The sequence below is a fragment of the Agelaius tricolor genome, unplaced genomic scaffold (assembly GCF_023055355.1).
Source record: "Agelaius tricolor isolate 1412-34295 unplaced genomic scaffold, bAgeTri1.0.p SCAF_11, whole genome shotgun sequence".
NCBI classification, from domain to species: Eukaryota; Metazoa; Chordata; class Aves; order Passeriformes; family Icteridae; genus Agelaius; species Agelaius tricolor.
In genome coordinates, this window is record NW_027269271.1 from 7,529,854 (window position 1) to 7,550,338 (window position 20,485).

Genomic DNA, 20,485 nt, shown 5'->3' on the forward strand with positions numbered 1-20,485 from the left:
GAGTCTTGCTGACATATTTTAAGCTCTTACAAAATATACATTGCTTGTAGATGGGGCAGAGGCAAAGTACTTCCAAAAATGCCTAAAAACCATGTGCTCCAAACCTGTGAGTCAGCAGCAGGTCAGAATTCTGCTGTCACCACGTGCCCCATGCTCATCTCTTGGCCCTGTGCTCCCAGCAGTGCTCCAGAGCCAGTTATGCTTCCTTGGCCCTAAAACACCTGGACAGAAGAGATGATGGGCTGAGCCCTGAGGGCATGGTGCAGCACGGCCGCTGCCCCAGGAACCTCATCCATGGGCAGCTCCATGGGCCCTTAGCAGGGAACTCCACACAGGGACAACACGGTGGGGTCGGGAAGGACCAAGGGTTTCCTTGGGCTCTATTTCACCTCCCCGCTCAGGCAGGCAGGAGAGCCCCAGCCCAGCTGTGCCTGCCAGGAATTGTCTGCAGGAATCGCTCAGCAATGATGAGGCTGCGCTTTGCAGGGCACCGAGGCGCCCGCAGCAGCAGCACCAGCAGCCCAGTGCTCATCCTGGGATTTTGCAGCCTGAAATTTGACCTGCTGAGCTACCCAGCTGACAAAATCCATGGCTCCTAATGTAAAAGCGGGAAGATCACAACCCGAGCAGGCGAGGAGCGGCTGCCCGAGAGGAGCAGGGATGCAGCCCATGGACACCCGCTCGCTGTGTCAGAGCAGCCTCTGCCCCACTTCCCCATGCCGGGGCTGATGCGAGCGGGGCCACTTCCTGCCGGGTTTGTGACACGTCGGGGGAAGGCAGAAGTGCAGGCACAAGGGAGCCAGAGAGGCCGAGCTGCGCCACAAGGAAGGACAGGGACAGGGGCGAGACGACACGGGGATCCTGCATCCCTCTCCCACCACGCCATGTCCCTGGTGGAGACGATCCGGCTGTGGCAAGAAGGAGTGTGTGCTGCGGGCAGGAAGGACTGGAGCGCTGCCCTGGATGCCTTCTCGGCCGTCCAGAACCCCCCTGCCAAAATCTGCTTTAACATCGGCTGCATCCAGCTTGTCCTGGGGAAGCTGGCGGAGGCGGAGGAGGTAAGGTACAGCCCCTAGGGCCGCTCATCCTCTCCCCTCTGGAACTTACCCAGGACATGGTGGGGAAGGAATGAATTAAAAGGATCACGCTCTAAGGGATGGATTCGGGACCTTTTAAAGCTGTGAGGAAGGGGACAGCCCTAGGCTGCCAAACCTGTTCTGCTAGTGAATCACGGCTCACTGTTCATCTCCATCTCTCCAGGAGGTCACCATGCTGGCAGATGGCTCCAGCTCAAAAAAGCCCAGGAGCCTGGTCCAGGCTCTCTCCCACCCAGTGCCCAGTGCTGCAGGGAGACACAGCCCACAGAGCCGAGCTGGGGCTGCTTGGCTAAGGCAGGATAGCTACAACTGCCCTATGCCTTCAGCTTTTTTAAGGTGTCCCCTTTTTACCCCCCTTTGCCCCACTCCTACCTCTGCAGGCGTTCACCCGGAGCATCGGCTGCGACAAGCACCTGGCTGTGGCTTATTTCCAGCGGGGGACCATGTTTTACCGGAGCCAGAAGTGAGTGGAAAGGTTTCAAGTTTCATTCTTGCCACTTACAGAGATGCCAGCCTTCACCTGAGGATGGCCCCAGGCAGGTTGGTGCCCCAGAGCCCAGACTGAAACCGAGGTCAAACAGGCTCCTACTCTTCAGCACTGCAGTCCTGGGATTAACATGAGCCTCAGAACCTCTCTCCTTTCCTGGGGTGTCTGAAACACTGCAAGGATAGAGAGGAGACCCTGAACTCACCAAGTCTGAGTACAGGCTTAGAGACAGGCAGGTTGCCACCATGACCTGGTGACACCTTCATCCTCTGCTCCCCAGCCACGGAAAGGCCATTGAGGATTTCAAAGAGGCGCTGGCCCAGCTGCGAGGCAACCAGCTCATCGACTACAAGATCCTGGGGCTGCACTACCGGCTCTTTGCCTGCGAGGTGAGACACACCTGGCCACCAGCTGGATCCCAAAGCTCTGCTCTCCTGCATCCTCCAGCATGAGAAAACTAAAGAGGAGACAGCCAGCCTCTTTTGTACCTTGCAAAAACCAAGCACGCGGGTGCAGTGCCATTGCCCCACTGTCCTTTCCTTTCCTGGCAGCTCTGGCTGCTCCAAGAGCTCTTTCCCTTGCTCCCATCCCTCCAGCAGATTCTCTACAACATTGCACTGGTGTATGCCACAACAGAGAACTGGGAGAAGGCTGAGGAGCACCTGACCCTGGCCATGAGCATGAAGAGTGAGCCCCAGCACAACAAGATAGACAGGGCAATGGAAGCCATCCTGGTATGGAGGAGCAGGTCCCACAGCCCCACAGGGAGAGGGAGGGAAATCCCACTGACAGCACATCCAGCTTTTAGCAGGATTAAAAGGCCATGGCAATAGATATTGTAGTGGGACACAAGTCTGTGGGAAGAGCTTTGGGTCACTGGGGAGACAGGGATGGGAAGATGGATTGCATGGACCATACCTGGGCTGGGATTGGGCTGTCATGGTGGTGCATGCTGCATGCTGGAGCAGCACCCAAGCCCAGGGCAGAAGGGACATTCATCAGTCCCTGCTCTCACCTCCAAAGTCTCCATGACTTGTCTGTGCTACAGAAGCAGAAGCTCTATGAGCTGGTGGCCATTCCTGCAGGGAAGCTGTTCAGGCCAAATGAGAAGCAAGTGGCTCAGCTGGAGAAGAAGGACTACCTGGGAAAGGCAATGGTAAGAAAGATCTATACTACTTATTCAGGCCAAGCCTGTGGGTTGAGAAGAGCTATTGACTGCCTTCTCATCATCCCTCTGGGCTGCTGTCTGCTGCCTGGTAGGCAGCCAGAGACAGGGAGCTGGGCTCTGCCTCAGGGATCTGCCAGACATGGAGAGAGGGATGGCACACAGGGATCTCATGGGAAACAGGGAGACTGCGAGAATACAAGAGCTAAAAACATGTTCCTGCTGAGCATGGCCTATTTCTAGTTTGTCTCTTTAGTGAGACATGAGGGATAGTCAGCAATGAGCTGGAATGATCCCACTGGAGCCTCAGCTCAATCCAAGGCATTTTCAGGGGTGGGGGAAAGGAGCTATTTAACATTTGACACCCACAACCAACCTCCAGCTTCAACTCAGATAAGCAAGCAAGCTTTTCTCTGTGAGTGTGCAAAATCCAGTCACTGGGATACCACCTCTGGGTTCAGGCCCTGGGAGGCAGCACTCATCCAGAAAAGGAACCAGGCACCGGGGAATCAGAGAGCTGAGAGCCAGGCAGCTCCTTGAGTGCCAGAAACATGCACAAAAACATGTATCAACTTTCTAAATTACATTTAAGGTCACCTGTAGGAGGTATGGGCTTGAGCTGGACACTTTGGTTCCCTTCAACATTTAAAACAGATTAAAACAGAATAGGAAACTTTTAGGTTCTAACACCTCAAACCACAGAAACAGCCAGGCTAAGAGCAGAAAACTTACCACAGCTGAGAGGGAAGCTTTGGTACCAGAGGCACTCAGTCCAAGATGCTTAGCCTAAAATCATAGCATCTCCTGAGCTTAAAGCATCCTGAGCAGCTTGGCTTGGCCAACAGCAAAGGAGGAGGGTGGACCTCAGAGGTCTGAGAGGGGTCTAGGGGCACCAAGTCACTCTTTGTCTCTGGCTCTAGGTGGTGGCCTCTGTGGTGGACAAGGACGATTTTTCAGGATTTGCTCCCCTGCAGCCCCAGGTAAGGTCTGTCAGTGAGCAGCACGAACAGCCTGCTCAGGGCAGGGTGGCATGGCGGGGCTCTCATCCACACTGGGGAGCAAACAGCGCCCTTAGCACCCTGAACTCTGTGCCACCGCCGTGGGGAGGAGGCAGGCACTGCTTCCACGGATCCACTTCTCCCTCCACCATCGGGAAGCTCATGCCAAACCCACCCACAGCTGGGGCTGAGGTTAGGCTGGCTCCCTGCACGAGGAAGCAGTGGGTGGGGTGATGGCTCTCTGCAGGGAGCTGTCTCTGACCCTCCCCAAAGGATTCATTAGAGATCCTCAGCCTAACAATGGCAGTTTTGCTCTCACTTTGCGCCCTCCTGCCCATTCCACAACTCCTTTGCATTTCCCATGCCATTTTTCAGATGATGTCATGGCATCTTCCCATTCCTAAATGCGGCAAGAGTTTTTCCAGGAGGTTTTTGGGTGGATATGGGGAAACACAGCACAGCACCACTGCACAAGATAAATGACAACCTTCTCAATGCAGACAGTGTTGACAATTTAAATCCTCTGTGAACTGAAACTAAAATCAGGAATGAAAAGAGGATTGTGTCTTTGAAAGCCAGCTGTAGGTTGAAGAATGTGGAAACTGTTCCTTAGAAGGAACAAAGCCAGTGATATTCCTCATGACACTTAGGGCACTTGCGTGTGGAGGAAGGAACAGTGTTGGGGTGAGGGCATGGTAAAAGTCTGCAGGACATTTCTGCAAAGCAAACAATCCTCCAGGTTACTGGTATTTTCCTTTTTGTCTTCCTCTTGGCAGACCTCTGGTCCTCCACCCAGGCCCAAGACCCCAGAAATCCTCAGGTAAGTTGGATAAAAGATGGATAACCCATGCAGCCAGGCACAACCCCATCCTGCGCTCACAGAGCAGTGCCAACATTGCTGACCTGTGCACTGCTCCCACACCCAGGGCCCTCAGAGGGCAGCCACACCGTGTCATGTACGAGTTCATTCCCGAGACCGAGGAGGAGCTGCAGGTCCTGCCAGGAAACATTGTCTTTGTCCTGAAGAAAGAGAAGGACAATTGGGCTACAGTGATGTTCAATGGAAAGGTATACCAGGAGTGTGCTGGACAGGAGGGGCAGACAGCAGATTATGGCTGAGATTCTGCAGAGGCAGAGGCCTGCCAACAGTAATTAAGTAACTTGCTGACTAAAGTGCCTTATGTCCACCCTGGCTTAGGCCACAGGGTTCAGTGAAATCCACCCAACCTGCAGAAACTGAACTTCAAGCCTCAGGAAAACCCTCCTGGATGCAGGGGAGGGTGAGGACACATCCAGTTGTGTCCTCCAGCAGCAGGCTGCCTTCTTGCCAAGCAATCACTACTCATCTCTCCTCCCCCTGCAGAAAGGGATTGTGCCCTGCAACTTCCTCGAGCCTGTGGAGCTCCAGAATAAGCTGCATATCCAGGTGAGGCGGCCCAGGAGGAAATGGTGTCCTGGGGAGGGCAGATCTTGAAAAATTCACCTAACACCTGCCTCCCAGTGGGACCCATATATGTGACTCCCTCCCCCTCATGATGCTGGGGTTGGTTCTTCTGGCCCATGGTCACCTTATCATGAGCTCAAAGACCTGCAAAATCTGTGTTGGTGTCACCCTAGCGGTGGTTGGCAATGCTGGAGAGATAATGGATCTAGCTAAGTCAAGACCCAGACTTTGGGAGAAGCAGGTTGGAGGGGAGCTGCACAAGGCAGCAGCACCCCACCCCTCAGTAAGGGTGGGATTGACAGCACTGTCCTCTTCCCATGGCACAGGAGGAAGCCCCTGAGGAAGCTGAGATCCCCGAGTCACCCACCCGCAGTGCGCCGGAGAGGCCGCGGCGGCTGGCGCCAGGTCAGTGAGGGCAGCTGAGGGGATGGGGGCACAGGGTGACATCCTCATCCTCAGCAGGCTGAGATGGCACGTCCTCACCCTTTGGGAGCAGCGCAGGGCTAATCTCCATCTCATCCCTGGCCCCATCTGCAGTCAAGGACTGGGAGACATTACAACGGGAGACAGAGACGGCAACTGCAGTGCTGAGGATGGAGTAAAATAGGGTCTGTGGGGTCCCTGAGGAAAACAAGTCCCTCTGTGCTTTAATTAGCACAGGGAGTAATGAGAAAAAGGGCCTGGGGATAGGAATGGGGCAAGGACCAGCTTGGAGTAAAGGATTCCTTATAGGCTTCTCCTTCAAGCAGGGCATCCATGATAGTTTCAGTGCTGCTTGAGCTGAGCTAGGCTTAAAGGAGCTGTGTGAAGGGGATTCCTGGCTTGTGCTACACAGTGTCCCACATCCCAAGCTCATGTCCCCCACAGAGCAGCCTTGTAGAGAGTCCATGGGTAGAGCTGACACAGAAGGCTGTGGCTCATGGACTTAAGAACAAACACCTCATGGGCATAACAACCCCAATGATATCTTTATGGCACCAAAAGCCATCTCAGATCTATTAGTGGGACCATATTCAACAGTGCAGCTTGGGCTCTTCCTGGAACGAGCACAGTTGTGCCAAAGCACTGCCAAAATGTAAATCAGATCCTCATGAAGAGGCTTCCACAAAGCTGAATGAAATCACCCTGCCTGGAGGTCTGAGTTTAGCTTTACAGCCCCACTGAAGGACAGGGACTGCCTTTGGTTTTCAGGGACATCAGAAGAGCAAAGACAGTAAAACCAGCAGCTCTGTGTTGATATTTTTTGAATCCACCCATGAAAGACATCCCAGCCTTCATGCTCCCCATCTCTGCAGGAGGGAAGGCACAGACCCAAAAAACCTCTGCTCAGTGGTTGTATCTAGATCTTACAGAATGCCTGTGGCAGGTGCTGTATCCATTGAAGGGACCTCTGCTGGCTCCAGGGCTGGTTAGTGTTGCTGGAGATCATGATGGGCTGCAGGAGGTCTGGCTGTGTGTTTATACAACATTTATCCCATCCCTCCTGAGCCACCTTTTTCTTCCTCCCCAGACTACATTCCTGCTACCGTGGTGCAGCCAAGAGACACAGCAAAGGTAACGTCCTGTGAGTGCAGACCCTGAGGTCCTGTCATACAAACCTGATTTTACCAGGAGACCTGGGGTTGCTTTTTGTGAGTTCTCCTCCAGGCCCCAGGTGAGGGGGCCACTGGATAACTCTCATCTTAGTCAACCTGAGGCACTTGAGAAGGAAGAAATAGGAGAGAGCTTGACTGGAATGCACGTGATCCTGGGTATGGTCAGCACATCAGAAAGTCACACTGGGAAGATACAGCAATTCCAACTAAAAAAAAAAAAAAAAAAAGAGGGGCTTGGAGGGTGGGCACAGCTCTAATTTGATCACCCCAAAGCCACAATTTGCTGCCAAGTCCCTAATCTATTACTGAGCTCTCTCCTGGGACGAGCCTGGGTCTGCCAACCAATGTCCAAGCACGGCTTGGGAGGCACAATTAACTCAGGCAACCAGTTTCCACATCCCTGTGCTTTCCAAGCCACACAAGGTGACATCCCATTTCCTGCCTGCAGGAGGCTGAACCAACTGTTCTCAAGGTGCATTACAAATTCACAGTGGCCCTGAGAGTCGATCGAGGCCACTCCTACAGGGAGCTCCTGGAGCTGGTTTGCAAGAAGCTGGAGCTGCAGCCCGAGCACACGGAGCTGAGGTGAGGCACTGCCAGCCCCAGTGAGCCAGGGCTGGGTTCCAGCACCCCTCACCTGCATCCCCTGCACCAGGTACAAGCCTGTGGAGGGCCAGGAGCTGGTGACTCTGAGTGCAGAGAACGTGGAGGCAGCCTGGAGCCAGAGCAAGGACAACTGCCTGACAGTCTGGTGCAATGGCACAGAGGTCAGTGACAGCTACAGGGGGCAGCCACCTTCTCTTCCCTCCTGCCTTTCTTTTCCTTGCCACAAACATGGGTTTGTGGCTTTCAGGAGAAGCCAGCAACCTCATGAAAGGCAGAGGAGCAAAGAGTGAGTGGAGGAGAAGCAGAGCTCATGTCTCTTGCCCTGCTCCAGAGAAAGAAAACCAAGAGGCTGTGTCCTCACCAGCTTGTTTCCTGCCTAGGGAGAGGGGTTTGTACCAGACAGCAAACCAGAGGAGTCACTGCAGGAGGCAACACCTGGGGAGACGGGACCAAAGCACGTCGTAGCTCAGTACAGTTATGAAGCCACCCAACCTGAAGACCTGGAGTTTCAGGCAGGAGACATGATCCTTGTTTTATCCAAAGGTAATTGTGCTCCTCCTGAGACAGGAGAGGGGAGGGACCCCCAGCTCTGGTGAGAGGGAGGGTGGTGTGGCAGCAGCAGAGCCCCTCCATCTCTGCCCTGGGATTCCCATCCACACATGCCTGTTACACACACTTCCAACAGATTTTCATCACTCCCATTTCCACCACAGCCCTCCTGAACATTTAAGACAGGAGCTACACTTGGACTGTGTTTAAGCTTATTGATCACAGTGGATTCTTTCAAGAAGATATCTCATTTTAGCTGCCATCCCCACAATGGGAGCAGGCTCTCACTCCAATTCCTTCCACCTGGAACCTTTTTTCATCTACTTTTCTTGTTAAGAGTACAATCTTTCATTAGCCGCTCAATATTAGTCCTTAGTGTTTCTATGGGAATTGAGGTTTAAATACAGACTAAATCTCAGGAAGATCAATGAAGAATTCGATACACAGGGCACATTCCCCATCTCATTTGAGCCTCTGAGTGAAATCAAGACATCAGGACTAAGTTTTAAAGGCAAAACCCCCTTATATTTAGCTATCTGTAGTTATGTCACTGATTTCTGGTTGCTGGCAGGCTTTGGCAGCAGTACACAATCAGTCCCCCATCTAGCTTTTGACAGGTTAGATTTTGCACCACACAATACTGATCACCCTCTCCACCCAAAATCCTACCTTCCCCTTGATTGCTGAGCTAAATATTTCCCAGTAAAAAGGTGGTTCTTGCCTCATTTCGTTCCCTCCCCCTATATGATATTCCTTCTTACCTTACCACTTTACTCTCTTCCTCATTCCTCCCTTTCCTCCACATTCCACTCCCTGCTGGGTCTGCACAGCTCCAAGTTTTATCAGCAGAAACACCATAAACCAGTGATCTCAGGCCTGTCTGCAGCACATTATGCTCCTGTACATTCCTAGGGTCATAAGAACTGTGTCAATTTTCCTTTCCAGTGAATGAAGACTGGTTTGAAGGCAAGTGCAAGGGGAGGACAGGCATCTTCCCATCTGCATTTGTTCAACAGCCCAACAATGAACACCCAGAGAAGTGATCTCAGAAAAACTTGAAATTGTGGAGAGAAATTAAGAATTCAACTGTTGCCATTATGTAGTCTGCATGTTAATCCCTGCACCTGAAGATGAACTTTAAATGTTATTGCTAGTTGTATTAAAAGCTTTTTATTTTCTCTTACCTTTTGTGTTGTTCTCTTAAAAAGGAACTTGTTAAGAAGTTGCTAATTCCTGTTAGGGATACATTCATTCCTAAATCCTGTGCTTGCCAAGAGACTTGCCATGTTCCCCCATCCTTAAAAAAGCTTTTATACAGACATGCCAGAAGCTGGGAACACCCACAAGAGGATGGTGCAACCTGCATTTGCAGCCCTGCCAGGGGATCCCAAAGGGGAGGCAAGTTCAGGATGCTACAGACCAGGAAAGCACTTGCTTCCCTAAAACATCAGTGCCAAGCCCAAGAACTTAGAAGACACCACACAGCCTCACCCTGCCCCAACTCACAATTCAAATTCACAGGGACTTTAAAACTCCCACCAATAAAAGCAGGCACATTTTCTTCAGCGCTGGGACCCGTGCATCAAAGTTTCTCCTGATCAGTCCGGAGATACAGTAACTTTGAAAGACAGCCTGGAATCCCAGAGCTTTCCTTCAAAGCTGCTAAGGGGGCTATCACACAAGTCCAGAAAACCCCACTGCCCCATTAACCTAAGTATCACATTTCTTTTTAAAGGAACTTATTCTGGAGACAATAGACACCTGTAATTTCAAAACCAAAAGATCTCTGGAGTTTCCTGTCCCATACCTGGAAGCATGGAAACAGTGAACACTCTGGTCTGCAGGCAAGTCATTGGCAGAAGGATCTGTGCCCTCCATCTGCACACGCTGTACCAGGATGAGTCTGCAACTAGGGAGGAGCTTTGCAAGCTGCTCCCATCCTACATATTTAGTTCAGTATGTAAAACACACTACACAGGCAGCACAAAACCACAACCAAATAATCTGTACCAAGCCCAAGCCAGAATCGCTGTGATTCATTTAGGTCTGTTTCAAATTTAAAAAAAAAAAAATCAAACTTCAAACATTCTTCTGGCTTCTACAGAAAAGTAATGCATTTTTAAAGGCCTGAAGCCAAGTCACACAGGAAATAAATGCTACACACAGACCTGGATGGAGAGAACATGGTTTAATTAAAGGCAAAGCTGATTTCGGCAGCTGCAGTTCTTGCACAGACAGACAGAAAACACAAAAAAAGCTTACAACACAAACCAGTTTCTGTTGGGGGCCCCTTGCCTTGCTCCTCCAGGTGCTGGAGGGCAGGAGGGCTCAGATGCATTCCCGAGGCCAGGTGCTCATGCACAAGTGGAAGGGTGCAGCTGGCCCTGGCCCGGCCGGGAGTGAGGTGGTGCTCCTGGTCTGGGGTGCAAGAGTCAGTGACGGTGCAACACGGGGATGCCGCAGCTGCCTGGGCACACAGCTTGGACACACAGCGGGAGGGCTGGAGGGGACACACAGGGTGGGCTGGATTACCACCGGGTGGGAACTTCACTTTTTGGACTTGTTAAAGGAAATACAGCTTTGAAATGCAACACAGAACAGTGATGTTGCTCAGGTGGAGCTCGTAGGGAGCTTCTCGCACCCCCGAGGGTATTGGGTCTCCTCCGCCTTCCCTTTTTGTATTCTCTGGGGCTGCCCAGACTCCAGCGTCACTTCGGCTCCTGCATGTGCTTTGTTCTGCAGCTGAATTCTAGCCCAGAGATCCTGAATCATCACACAAACCCCTACTGCTAAAAACAGCAAATGGACATTGAGTCTGTTTCTGTAACTTCCCTGGGAAATCTAACAAAAACGCTGTCCTTTTCTTTAACAAAACTTCCAGTCTTCCTTCTCCCTAATAAATAGCAAATAAAACGTTTTTTTTTTCCTTTTCCCTTCTGCACCTTTTCGTCTATGAACAGCACTGTGCTGTTTCCGTGTGTCCATGGGTGCCTTGGATTTGTTTCTGGCACTGAAAGCCTGGGGCTGCAGCTGGGACAGGTTTCTGCAGAGCTGACCTGTGCCTCACTGGGCGTGCGGATGCCCCATGCTGTCTGGGCTGGCTGTCGGATTCACCCAGCCCTGCTGGACCCCTGATTATTTTCTGCCATGGTAATGAAACTACGAGCATTCAGCGAAGATGGGAGGATGGAAAGAGAAAAAACCAAACCAAACCGAAACAAAACAAAACAAAAAAAAACCCCATTGAAAGCTTTCTACCTACCTATTAAAATGAGTCAGGCTGTGAATGCACAGACTAGCCTGCCCTTTGTGGGGCTAGCCACTATGCTACAGTAAAATGTACAGGAATCACACATTAATTTAAAACCCCATAGCAGTTAACTTGCTTTTCAGCAGAGTGCTGTGAGGCCCCATGTCACCCCTTATAGCTCAAACACCTACTGAGAGAAGGACATTTCATGCTGGAGTCTCCAACCCACCCAAAGCCTCCGGGTGAAGCAGTTACAAGTGCCAGACTCTCTTTCATGAAACTCCTTTGCTAGGCCGGGATACAGAGCCCCACCTCATCACCACCCACTGTGACTGGAGCAGCAACTGGGGCTTTCATTGCTACACACTGACTATGAAGCACGTCTGTGTACAGAATTCAGTGTGATCTTACTACTGAGATAGTAATAAAGATGTTTAGGAGTAATTTCGACTACATTCTCAGTCAGCGAAGCAATCATTAATGGATTCCTATTGTATCTCCCCAAAGAGAGGAAAAGGATTGAGAAGTTCTCATTGGCTTCTCCCATCTGCCCTTTGCTCTCAGCTTTTACTTCCCATGTGGCTGGGGACATGCACAATGGAGAAGGTGAGAGGCGGTGATATTGGGTTACTGAGTGAGCCAAACAGCAGTTCCTCTCTCCCTCCGAAGGGCCCGGGGATGGGAGAGTTCCTGATGTTGTTTGCTTGCACTGCAGACGTTTTGTGCACACTCAGTGGGTTGGTGGAGCACTTACGCCCTCCTGACAGCAAGGAACAGAAGAGAGGGCTGCCACCTGCACAGGACTGTGTGTGCCAGTCCCACAGACCCAACATGCCATGGTTTATGGAGCCGTCGTTGTGAGGGTTGTCTCCTCTGTCTCAATGCGGCGGATTCATGGCACCTTGTCCACGCTGCTGCTTCTGCTTCTGCTGCATCAACAGCTGCTCCAGGGCCGAGGGGCCGGGGTGCATCATGGAACTGGACCAGATGGACTAAAAACAAACAGCCAACACTAGCACCTCCTTGCATTAGACAGCCCCTCTGCCAGATGGGAAAGCAGACACCGTATTGCATGTGCTCCCTCTTTATCACTCATACCTGGCTTTTCATGAAAGTTAACCAGCCTTCAAAGAAGACCTTCTAAAAAGAGGCTCCCTGGAAGAATTTTATCCTCCTCCAGACCTCTCATTACCATAAAAATCCATCCCACATTAACTATTACTAATTTTAGACTAGTCAAAGCTAATGTTAGAATTTCTTCCAGTTCTGTCAGCCTGGGCTTGTTCCACAAAATCTCAAAATTAGCAAGAACTGCAAATTTGTGACATCTTCCTGCACTGACGACGCCTCCCACACTGCCTCGTTTAAGTGAATCTGCAGGAAAAACTGGCACTGAACTCTGACACTTCCAACAGGCTAATGGCCATCACTTGATCATCCAGCCTGCAGACCCATCCCTGAGCACAGCCCCAGCCAAACCCACCTTCAGGCTCTCCATAAGCACAGCTGAGGAGTCCTCCATGGCAGGAGGGCCTTGCACTGCCCAGGTACCACTGGGAGCACTGGACTGGTGCCAGCTGCTCTCCGAAGAGGACGATGTTGTTGGGAGATAGTCCAGACCAAACCCTCCCATTGCTAAAATGGCAGAAAGACAAGTTCAAAGTGAGATGGCAAAATCAGTGCAAAACAAGCATCATCAGATGGTGTCTGACAGCTCTGTGTTAACCTGGAACCCAGCACTTGCCTGGCTTATCTGTCTTCCAGCGGTCTGCGACTCTCCGGTCTCTGTTGTCTGGAGTCCCAATGGGTCCAAAGTTGGAGAAAGGAACAGAATTGTGGTTATGGGTTGGAGGGGAGCTTGGCAAGCTGCTGGGGTTGGAGGAGTGAGGAGACTGGCTGGCTGGTGTTGAATGATCTAGGGATTACAAGGGAAGAGGAAAAAAGGTCAGCAGAGACAGCAGGAGCCTCCCAGTTTTGAATTTCTTAGTGCTGCTGCAAATTTTGCCATCACCCAGTTTGCTACAATGCTGAAGGTCAGTTTTTATTCCCTCCATTACATGAATGTAATGCAAATTCTTAAATTCTGAGTGAAAAATTTACAAGAACAGAACGACTGTGTTTAATGCTTGCAAGAAAAACAAAACCCAGAACACCTCAGAACACCAGAACAGCCAGCCTTTGCTGGCTAGGCAAAGCCAGTTTCCCCCATGTCTCTTGAAGAACTTGTGTCAAACTAAAAGAGTAACTGTCTCCAATCTTGACAAACCAACAGGAAAATTAGATTAGACCTTGAGGAGTTTGCAAGTTTACAATTTCAACTTCCAGGTCTGAGAATGTTTTACACTTATGTGAGCCTTAACACAATTGAGACCAGAACCCAATAGTGAGGAAAAGAGAAGAGTGAGCATGAAGCAGGCTGTCCACAGGCAGAACAGAGCAAATGAAGAGGTGAAGGGAGAGGGAGTTGAAGCCACGTGAGCCAAAAATCCTGCTAGAATAAAGCACTTTGCAACTTCATCCATTTCACCCACAATGGCTTCTCCTGGTTGGCTGCACAAGTCCCACCAAAGATCGCATCCAGTGCAGATGTTATTTAAAATCCACTCTTTTCTTAGATTCAACTAACTCCTCTCTCACACTCTTCTGTTTTTTTAGTGAGATTAAAATTATTATGTAATTGGTTTTGCCTTTAAGATAATTACTAACAAAGAAGCTGGTCTGCTTTATGGGCTGCTTAACAGTAAAAAAACAAATGCAACAAACCCCACTACTGTTGTATTTTCCTCCACTCTTCCCTTATACAGTTTCTTTTTCAAATATTTGCATTATGAAATCCAGCTCCTCCTGCTTTTTCCAAAAAAATGCAACACGAAGTATATGGATGTCTGAGTTAAAGCACTACTCCCAAATGGCTGTCAGGAAACCAAGTTAAAGAGATTTCAGGATTTATCACCTCCTACAACATTTATCCTGCTCAACTACTTAAATTAAAATCCAAGTTCTTACACTGTATTAATTACAAAATCCCCTCATATTTCTGCAGATATATAAAGTAAAACAGGAACCTTGAGAGATCTTGCCAAGCAAGTTTGGGTTTTTTGGTTTGTTTTTTTTTTTTTTTTTAATTTCCAGTTACATATAACTTACAGTTGGTTTAGAATTAACTCAAATCCCCTTAAATCCCTAGACACAAGAAATGCCGTACCAGGATTACCTGAGCTGGCTGGAAGGGATGGAGACCACGGAGTCCCTTCAAAGAGAGAATAGAGTGAAGTCTCCTGATGGGCAACTGAAGGGGTGACTTCTGTTTTTGTGCTGGTATTGATGTTTTTTCCATATACCTCATTGAACATGCTGTTGTTTGGGTATCTTTCCTGAAAAAAAAACAAACAGTATAAGAGCTTATGTGTTAGACTTATTTCAAACACTGAGACTGTACAAAGGAAACAATTATAGTTCAAAATAGTTCCTAATTCCTTTTTCACTTCCTAGCCCCATCTTCTTTGACCATTTAATTTAAGTCCATCACATTCTGAATCAGGACAGATTTCTCCTAGCTGAACTGCGAAGTCCTCACAAAATCTTGATTCCCAGTACTCAGAAAAGTTCTATCAAGGCCCTGCTCAATTCTCTGGAAGAGAACAGGTAATTCACTGCTCTGGAAATAAAAACCTACACACCCATAGCACCCTGAAATGCACCTTTTCAGTCAATTTCATGACTTCACTAAGAGCAAAGAGCCCCTGAACTCAGTAAGATCTGCAGAGATATAGCTAAGATGAATTTGGGAAGAAAACTGATAAAGGCAAAGATTAGAGTTGATACAGAGTGGAATTACACATCAATGTGGATTTCTTTCAGGTTTTCCACTGGCTTAACCACAAGCTGAAACAGCAAAAGGTGTTGGACTCTGGTTCACACTCACCTGATTTAGAGAAAAGCCACTGAGGGACAGGAAAGATGATGACTGAGACATCAATTCTGATGGTTTTTCCAGCAGGGACTTCTTAAGAAACCAAAAAGGGGAAAAGGACAGTTAGTGCTCAGTGTAGGGACCAGGAGGAAAGTGTGTAATCAGAAACTGCCAGAGTGGTTTTGGTCACATTTACAACTTGTCTTGCATTTTACCTCCAGCACCTTGGAGGAGGGGGGAGGTGAGCTAACAAGTGCAAAAAATCAGTAGTTTTCCTACTCCCTGTAATTAATAATCTACAAATCAACAAACATTGCAGCTGAGAGTCTCAGACCCAGAACAGGTTTTCAAATGCAAAGTCTAAGAGTCTGATACATCTAAAGGGGAGATTACAGACCATGACCTTTTTTGCATCATTTATGCCACCTCCCTCTCACACAGTTGTTATTTCCAGCATAATATTTCTTGTCTTTCTGTTTGGTTCTTACTATGATTAAGGAGTGAAAAACAGTGTCTCTGAAATGAACCTATTCAGAGAAAAAATAGCTAAGTTATCACTGACAGAAACCAAAGAAAAATTACCAAGCTTGCCTGGTAGACAATGAACATCACCAAATCTAGGATCTGCATCACCAAGCCACAGAATTAGTAAAACTATAAGTAAAAATGTGCATGAACCAAAATAAAAGCTGTAGCCTTGTTACAAATAAACCCCCTCTTGCACTCTCACCAGCTCAGCATGTCAGATGCTTTAAAATTTATTATTCAAACCACAAAACCCAGAACTAGCATCTCTCTGTCTTTAACACAGCCACAGTACCTAGAATATTTTTGCTTTCATCCTGTAAACTTAAGACAAACAGCCTCATTTTCTTGGCAAGCAGCCCCTAGCTTGTTAGATTTTCAAAGTGACAGCTCATTACTTTGAAAGCACATTTTAAAAGCCAGACAAAATTCCCACTCTGCATATCCACACGGCTTGCACAGCGAAGGATTTCCTTCCACTTGGCAGCAGACACAACAGCAGGAGCTTCAAAGGAAGCTGCTAAAGCAGCAGCTATTAGTTTCTTAGCAAAGTTATCTAATGAGACAGAAATTAGTATCTTTTGCAACTGGCTCCTTGGGATGACAGGTAAAATAACTGAGGAAGAGACTTAATCAGAGATTTTGAGTGGTCACAAATAATTCTTTGTTACAGCTACTAATCTGAATGAGTATGATTTAATGAACATGCTTGTAGCCATAGCAGAAAGGCATGCTGTACTTTCAGAGGCAGTTTAAAAATTCAACAGCTCTGAGACCTCCCAGCTAGTGAACTAGGAAGGTTTTAATACAAAAAAAAGTAGGAAAAAAGCCCCTTTGTCAAAAATAACTGTATTTCTATAAGAGTTATTGTGTATTTATCCAGTTAATTGCTATTTTCTTCCAAAGCCATCATTCTTTTTAAAGAATCTCATTTGCATTGAATATGGGCAGCATCCCCCTGCCTCTATGGAATGTTTATATGCAGATTATAACCATAGAATCATATCACAGAATTGCAGAATGGCTTAGGCTGGAAAGGACCTTAAAACTCATCTCATTCCACTCCACTGCCCAGGGACACCTTCCACTATCCCAGGTTGCTCCAAGCCCTATCCAACCTGGCCTTGGACGCTTCCAGGGATGGGGCAGCCACAGATTCTCCTCAATGTCACAGGGAAAAACTTCTTCCTAGTCTCTCATCTACACCTATCCTCTGTCAGTTTGAAGCCATTCCCCCTTGTCCTGTCACTACACCCTGGTTCTGATGACTCCCCACAGCTCTATCAGTGTCCCCACTCTTTATTACTAAACCCATACAACTGCAGAAGAGCAAGTGCATTAAATGATGTATCATGATTTATCAACACCTCTCCCGTGGAATGTACTTACAAAAACCCCACAGTTTCTGATTTCTGAACAGATTAGCAGGCCCAGATTCAGGCCAAAAGCTGCTGTTTTCACCACTGTGAAAACCAGCTCAAAGGTGAGGCAGGAAAGTAGACAGGAGGTATGGGGGAGAGAAAGGAATTTCACATTTCTTATAATTTCACAGAAGAAAGAGATGCCAGTTAAGAGTGAGAAGCAGCAGTATTACATCAAATACATACAAAGAGGCTTCGTCCAGGAAGAGAGGCGAGAGGCCCCAGCAGAGCTGGGTAAAGATCAGGAGGATTAGAGAAAATCAGCTCTTCCTCCTCCTCCAAGGCAGCCAGACTCTTTAACAGGTCCGGAGGAAGCAGAGGGGAGCTCTTGGGGTCCTAGTGACAGAAATGAGCACAGTGAGACAACAGAAGGCAGAAAGAACAGCCAGAGCAGGAGAGAGAACAGCAAGAGGAAGGCAGAAAGCAGCATGCAGAGGGTGAGGTGAGAATGGTGCTGAGGCACACACTGAGAACTCTGAGCAGAAACAACCACGCAGCCAAATGTGCACAGGGAGAGGATCACGCACCCAAGTGACAGCAGGGAGCCTTAATCAGCAGAGCCAGTGCTTCCCCTTGCATCCATGCCACACACTGAACCTGCTTCCACATGCAAGGACAACAAACAAAACCTTATCATCATTCTTCTACAGCTGACCTGGGAGTAACTTAGGTTTCAAGTAGAATTATGTTTGCATCATCTCCTTTTCTCTGCTTGTGGAGTTTAAATTCCATGAGACTCATTTCCACTGGTCACAGCTACTATGCCAACACACAGCTGACCAGCCCCCTGGGCCAGTAAAATCTGCTCAGTGCTGGTCAGACTGGACATCTTTACTTTTGTAAAGAGGGATGCTTAAAGCATCACAGGCATAGCTTCTCTCTGCAGCACAACGTGCTGGCACCTTGGCAAGGTTTCCCTTTTAGGATAAAGACAAAGCTTTGACCCTGTCTCCATCTAAAAACCACAACCTGACATCAGGGTAGTACTGTACATTGTCTGTACACTGTACTCCTGTACATTGTCTGGCTTTTCTCTTGGAAGGAAAAGCCAAGTGTTATCAGCTGACCTTCTCCATGTCCTGAGTGCATTTACAGAGGCACACCCAACCAAAGGTTTAAAAGGCCTCTGTTTAAGCTTCCTTATAAACATCACCAAAAGCACTCACAGATGACTCCAGGACTGTTAATAAATAACAGAGATTAGAGGGTTTATAAACACTGACATGAAGCACGATCATATGAACAGAAGTAAAGTATTCCATTTACTGCAACTGGGAGCTAAGGAAGCCATTTAGCTCCCTCAGTGTGGCGGGATTTTCAAGAACAAGCAAACAAAAAAAATCCCAAGACAAGACCACTGCTACCATCCTTGATTGCTCAACCTATTGTAGCCTCAGCCATTCAATTCACTACAGCAGTGTTAGGAGTTCACCTAAAGTGCAATAATTCAACTGCAATTATTTGGGTGGCTGTTATGGTTTTCACCAGTTGCAGACAAGAATCTTCCCCAAATCTATCAGTTGCCATGTTTCTCAACCTGGCAGACAAAGCACAGAGATGGATGTCACATCCATACTGAACAAGACTTACATCTACTTGAAACCAAATCTTCAAGAGACTGATACTACACATAGCCTGCTAAAATGGGGAATTCATTACTTTGTGCTGGAACCCCAGGCACTGATGCTCAGGTCTCTTCTAAATAAGTTTACATTGACCTACTTGGGACCACAGGGCATTCCTGAAACAGGGAAATGCCAAGAGTTGCCAGGAATATCAGAGCTTTAGTTTTCCCCACTTGCAGCATGGCTCTTACCTCAAAGGTCATCCTGGAGACAGCATCCTGCTCGGAGCGGAACACTCCCTGCCGCTTCCCCCTGCGGTCCATGCCCGACTGCTGGCTCATCACCCTGTTGTCCGTCATGCCATAGGAAGAGTCCCAGTAATATTCTGGCACCTTGACTTCTGAGGGGTTCTGGTTATATGGCTCCATTGGGAAAGGCTTCATTTTTTTCTCCAGAGGTTGCTGTTGCATCACGGGAGGCTGTAATGACTGTTCAAAGAGTTTAAGAGGGTCCTGGGCCTGCAGGTAATAGGGCTGCTTTACAGACATGATCTTCCCCAGGGAGCCTTGGACTTGAGGGGGGTTCCAGAGCTGCTTCGACGAGTCTGTCTGTGGATACTGAGGCAGAGACACAGGATTTCACCAGCAGGGAGGAACAATCCATGTTACCTGAATGCTTAACTCCATCCAAGCTGTCAGCCTGGCTCATGCATGACAGTAAATCAGAATGTTTGTGGAATGTCTATGTTATTCATCAAAAGCAATTTCCATAGGCATCTAATGCTCTCTAGTCAAGCTTTAAACCAACAGCCAAGTATAATCCTTACTCCATCCAGTACCTTTTAACCCAAAAGCCTACAAACGAAACCTTTAGTAAGGTACTGAGCCAGCATTTTGCTGCCCAGAACACAAGCAGGGTCTCACCAATGGGTCCAGATTTGCCAGAAGGGAGATTTTTCTCCAGCACAAGGTGAGCAAAGGAACTAAGAGCTGTAAGGGAACTGACACTGCAACCAGTTAGCCAAAGGAGAGTGCAGGTGGAGGTTCACACTCAGCCCTCATGACTCACACAAGAAAACTAGAAAGGCCTGAGACAGACATACCACCTCCATAGCTTGTCTGTATCAGAAACACACAGCAAACAGATGACAGAAAAGACATTCCATTGCAGTACATACCTTCCTTTCAGTTACAGCATCATATGTTCACCCCCACCAAACTTCAGCTCATTTTCAAATTTGCCCAGAAGTTCACAATCAAAAAATTCTTTAATGACAATTTTGAAAGGTAATCCAGGAACACAAGTCTTGAACATTGCCCCTTATTTTTAAATAAAGCCCAGCATCTAGCACAGGCCAAGTTTACCTGCTGGAATCCAGAGTGGTGTGGTGGGCTCTTCCCCAGGCCCTGCACAGCTTTGGTGGGGGACTGCTGCTGCTGCTGGGCCAGAGCTTGCACCTGTAACTGGCTTGCGGACTGTGCTGTTGCCTGAGCTGGTAAAGATGAGAGGGGTTGCTGGGAAGGAGGTGGTGTTTGCTGAGGTCCCTGGGTCATTGGCCCTGGTCCAGAGGGCCGTTGCTGGCTGTAAGGAATGTGGGACTGTTTCCCACCTTGCACCTGGTTTCCTGCAGGCGAGTGAGCTGTGGGCTGGAGGAAGGTTCCTGGGACAGAAACACCACCTGGGAAGGTGTACCCCGTGCTCATGGAGAAAGCCACAGGAGGGGGGACAACATAGGTTGGAGGAGGAAATCCTGGAAAAGATAAAAAAATGCACCTTTAAATCACAATTTGACAGACCATACAACTCCCTCCAACAAACTTTTAGTGGGGGTTTCTCTTCCTATGCTGTTCATTTAGGAAAGGAGGCACCA

The 20,485-nt window shown here is 48.5% G+C and overlaps 2 protein-coding genes across 9 annotated transcripts in view; one reads left to right on the forward strand and one right to left on the reverse strand.

Annotated features, from left to right (window-relative positions):
- The first annotated feature begins 847 nt into the window (after positions 1–847).
- Positions 848–9,291, forward strand: NCF2 (neutrophil cytosolic factor 2). Its single transcript, XM_071435980.1, has 15 exons — positions 848–1,058; positions 1,478–1,560; positions 1,865–1,973; positions 2,184–2,318; positions 2,633–2,740; positions 3,670–3,729; positions 4,524–4,567; positions 4,674–4,815; positions 5,111–5,173; positions 5,518–5,596; positions 6,702–6,745; positions 7,235–7,371; positions 7,442–7,553; positions 7,773–7,935; positions 8,887–9,291. Exons 1-15 carry the CDS (start codon positions 885–887, stop codon positions 8,982–8,984), a joined length of 1,551 nt encoding a protein of 516 aa, XP_071292081.1. The 5' UTR covers positions 848–884; the 3' UTR covers positions 8,985–9,291.
- Positions 9,292–10,114: 823 nt separating this feature from the next.
- The window catches only part of SMG7 (SMG7 nonsense mediated mRNA decay factor), a 56,602-nt gene continuing 46,231 nt past the window's right edge, over positions 10,115–20,485 (reverse strand). For 3 of the 8 annotated variants that reach the window (XM_071435974.1, XM_071435971.1, XM_071435970.1), the window contains exons 16-23: positions 19,980–20,365; positions 18,867–19,232; positions 17,237–17,386; positions 15,117–15,197; positions 14,397–14,565; positions 12,936–13,106; positions 12,675–12,826; positions 10,115–12,183 (exon numbers count right to left, since the gene is read on the reverse strand). In XM_071435974.1, coding sequence (XP_071292075.1) covers positions 12,070–12,183; positions 12,675–12,826; positions 12,936–13,106; positions 14,397–14,565; positions 15,117–15,197; positions 17,237–17,386; positions 18,867–19,232; positions 19,980–20,365 — 1,589 coding nt within the window. In that variant the 3' untranslated portion in view covers positions 10,115–12,069. The remainder of the gene's footprint in view (positions 12,184–12,674; positions 12,827–12,935; positions 13,107–14,396; positions 14,566–15,116; positions 15,198–17,236; positions 17,387–18,866; positions 19,233–19,979; positions 20,366–20,485) is intronic. The other 5 variants (XM_071435973.1, XM_071435972.1, XM_071435975.1 and 2 more) reach the window with 4 other exon arrangements.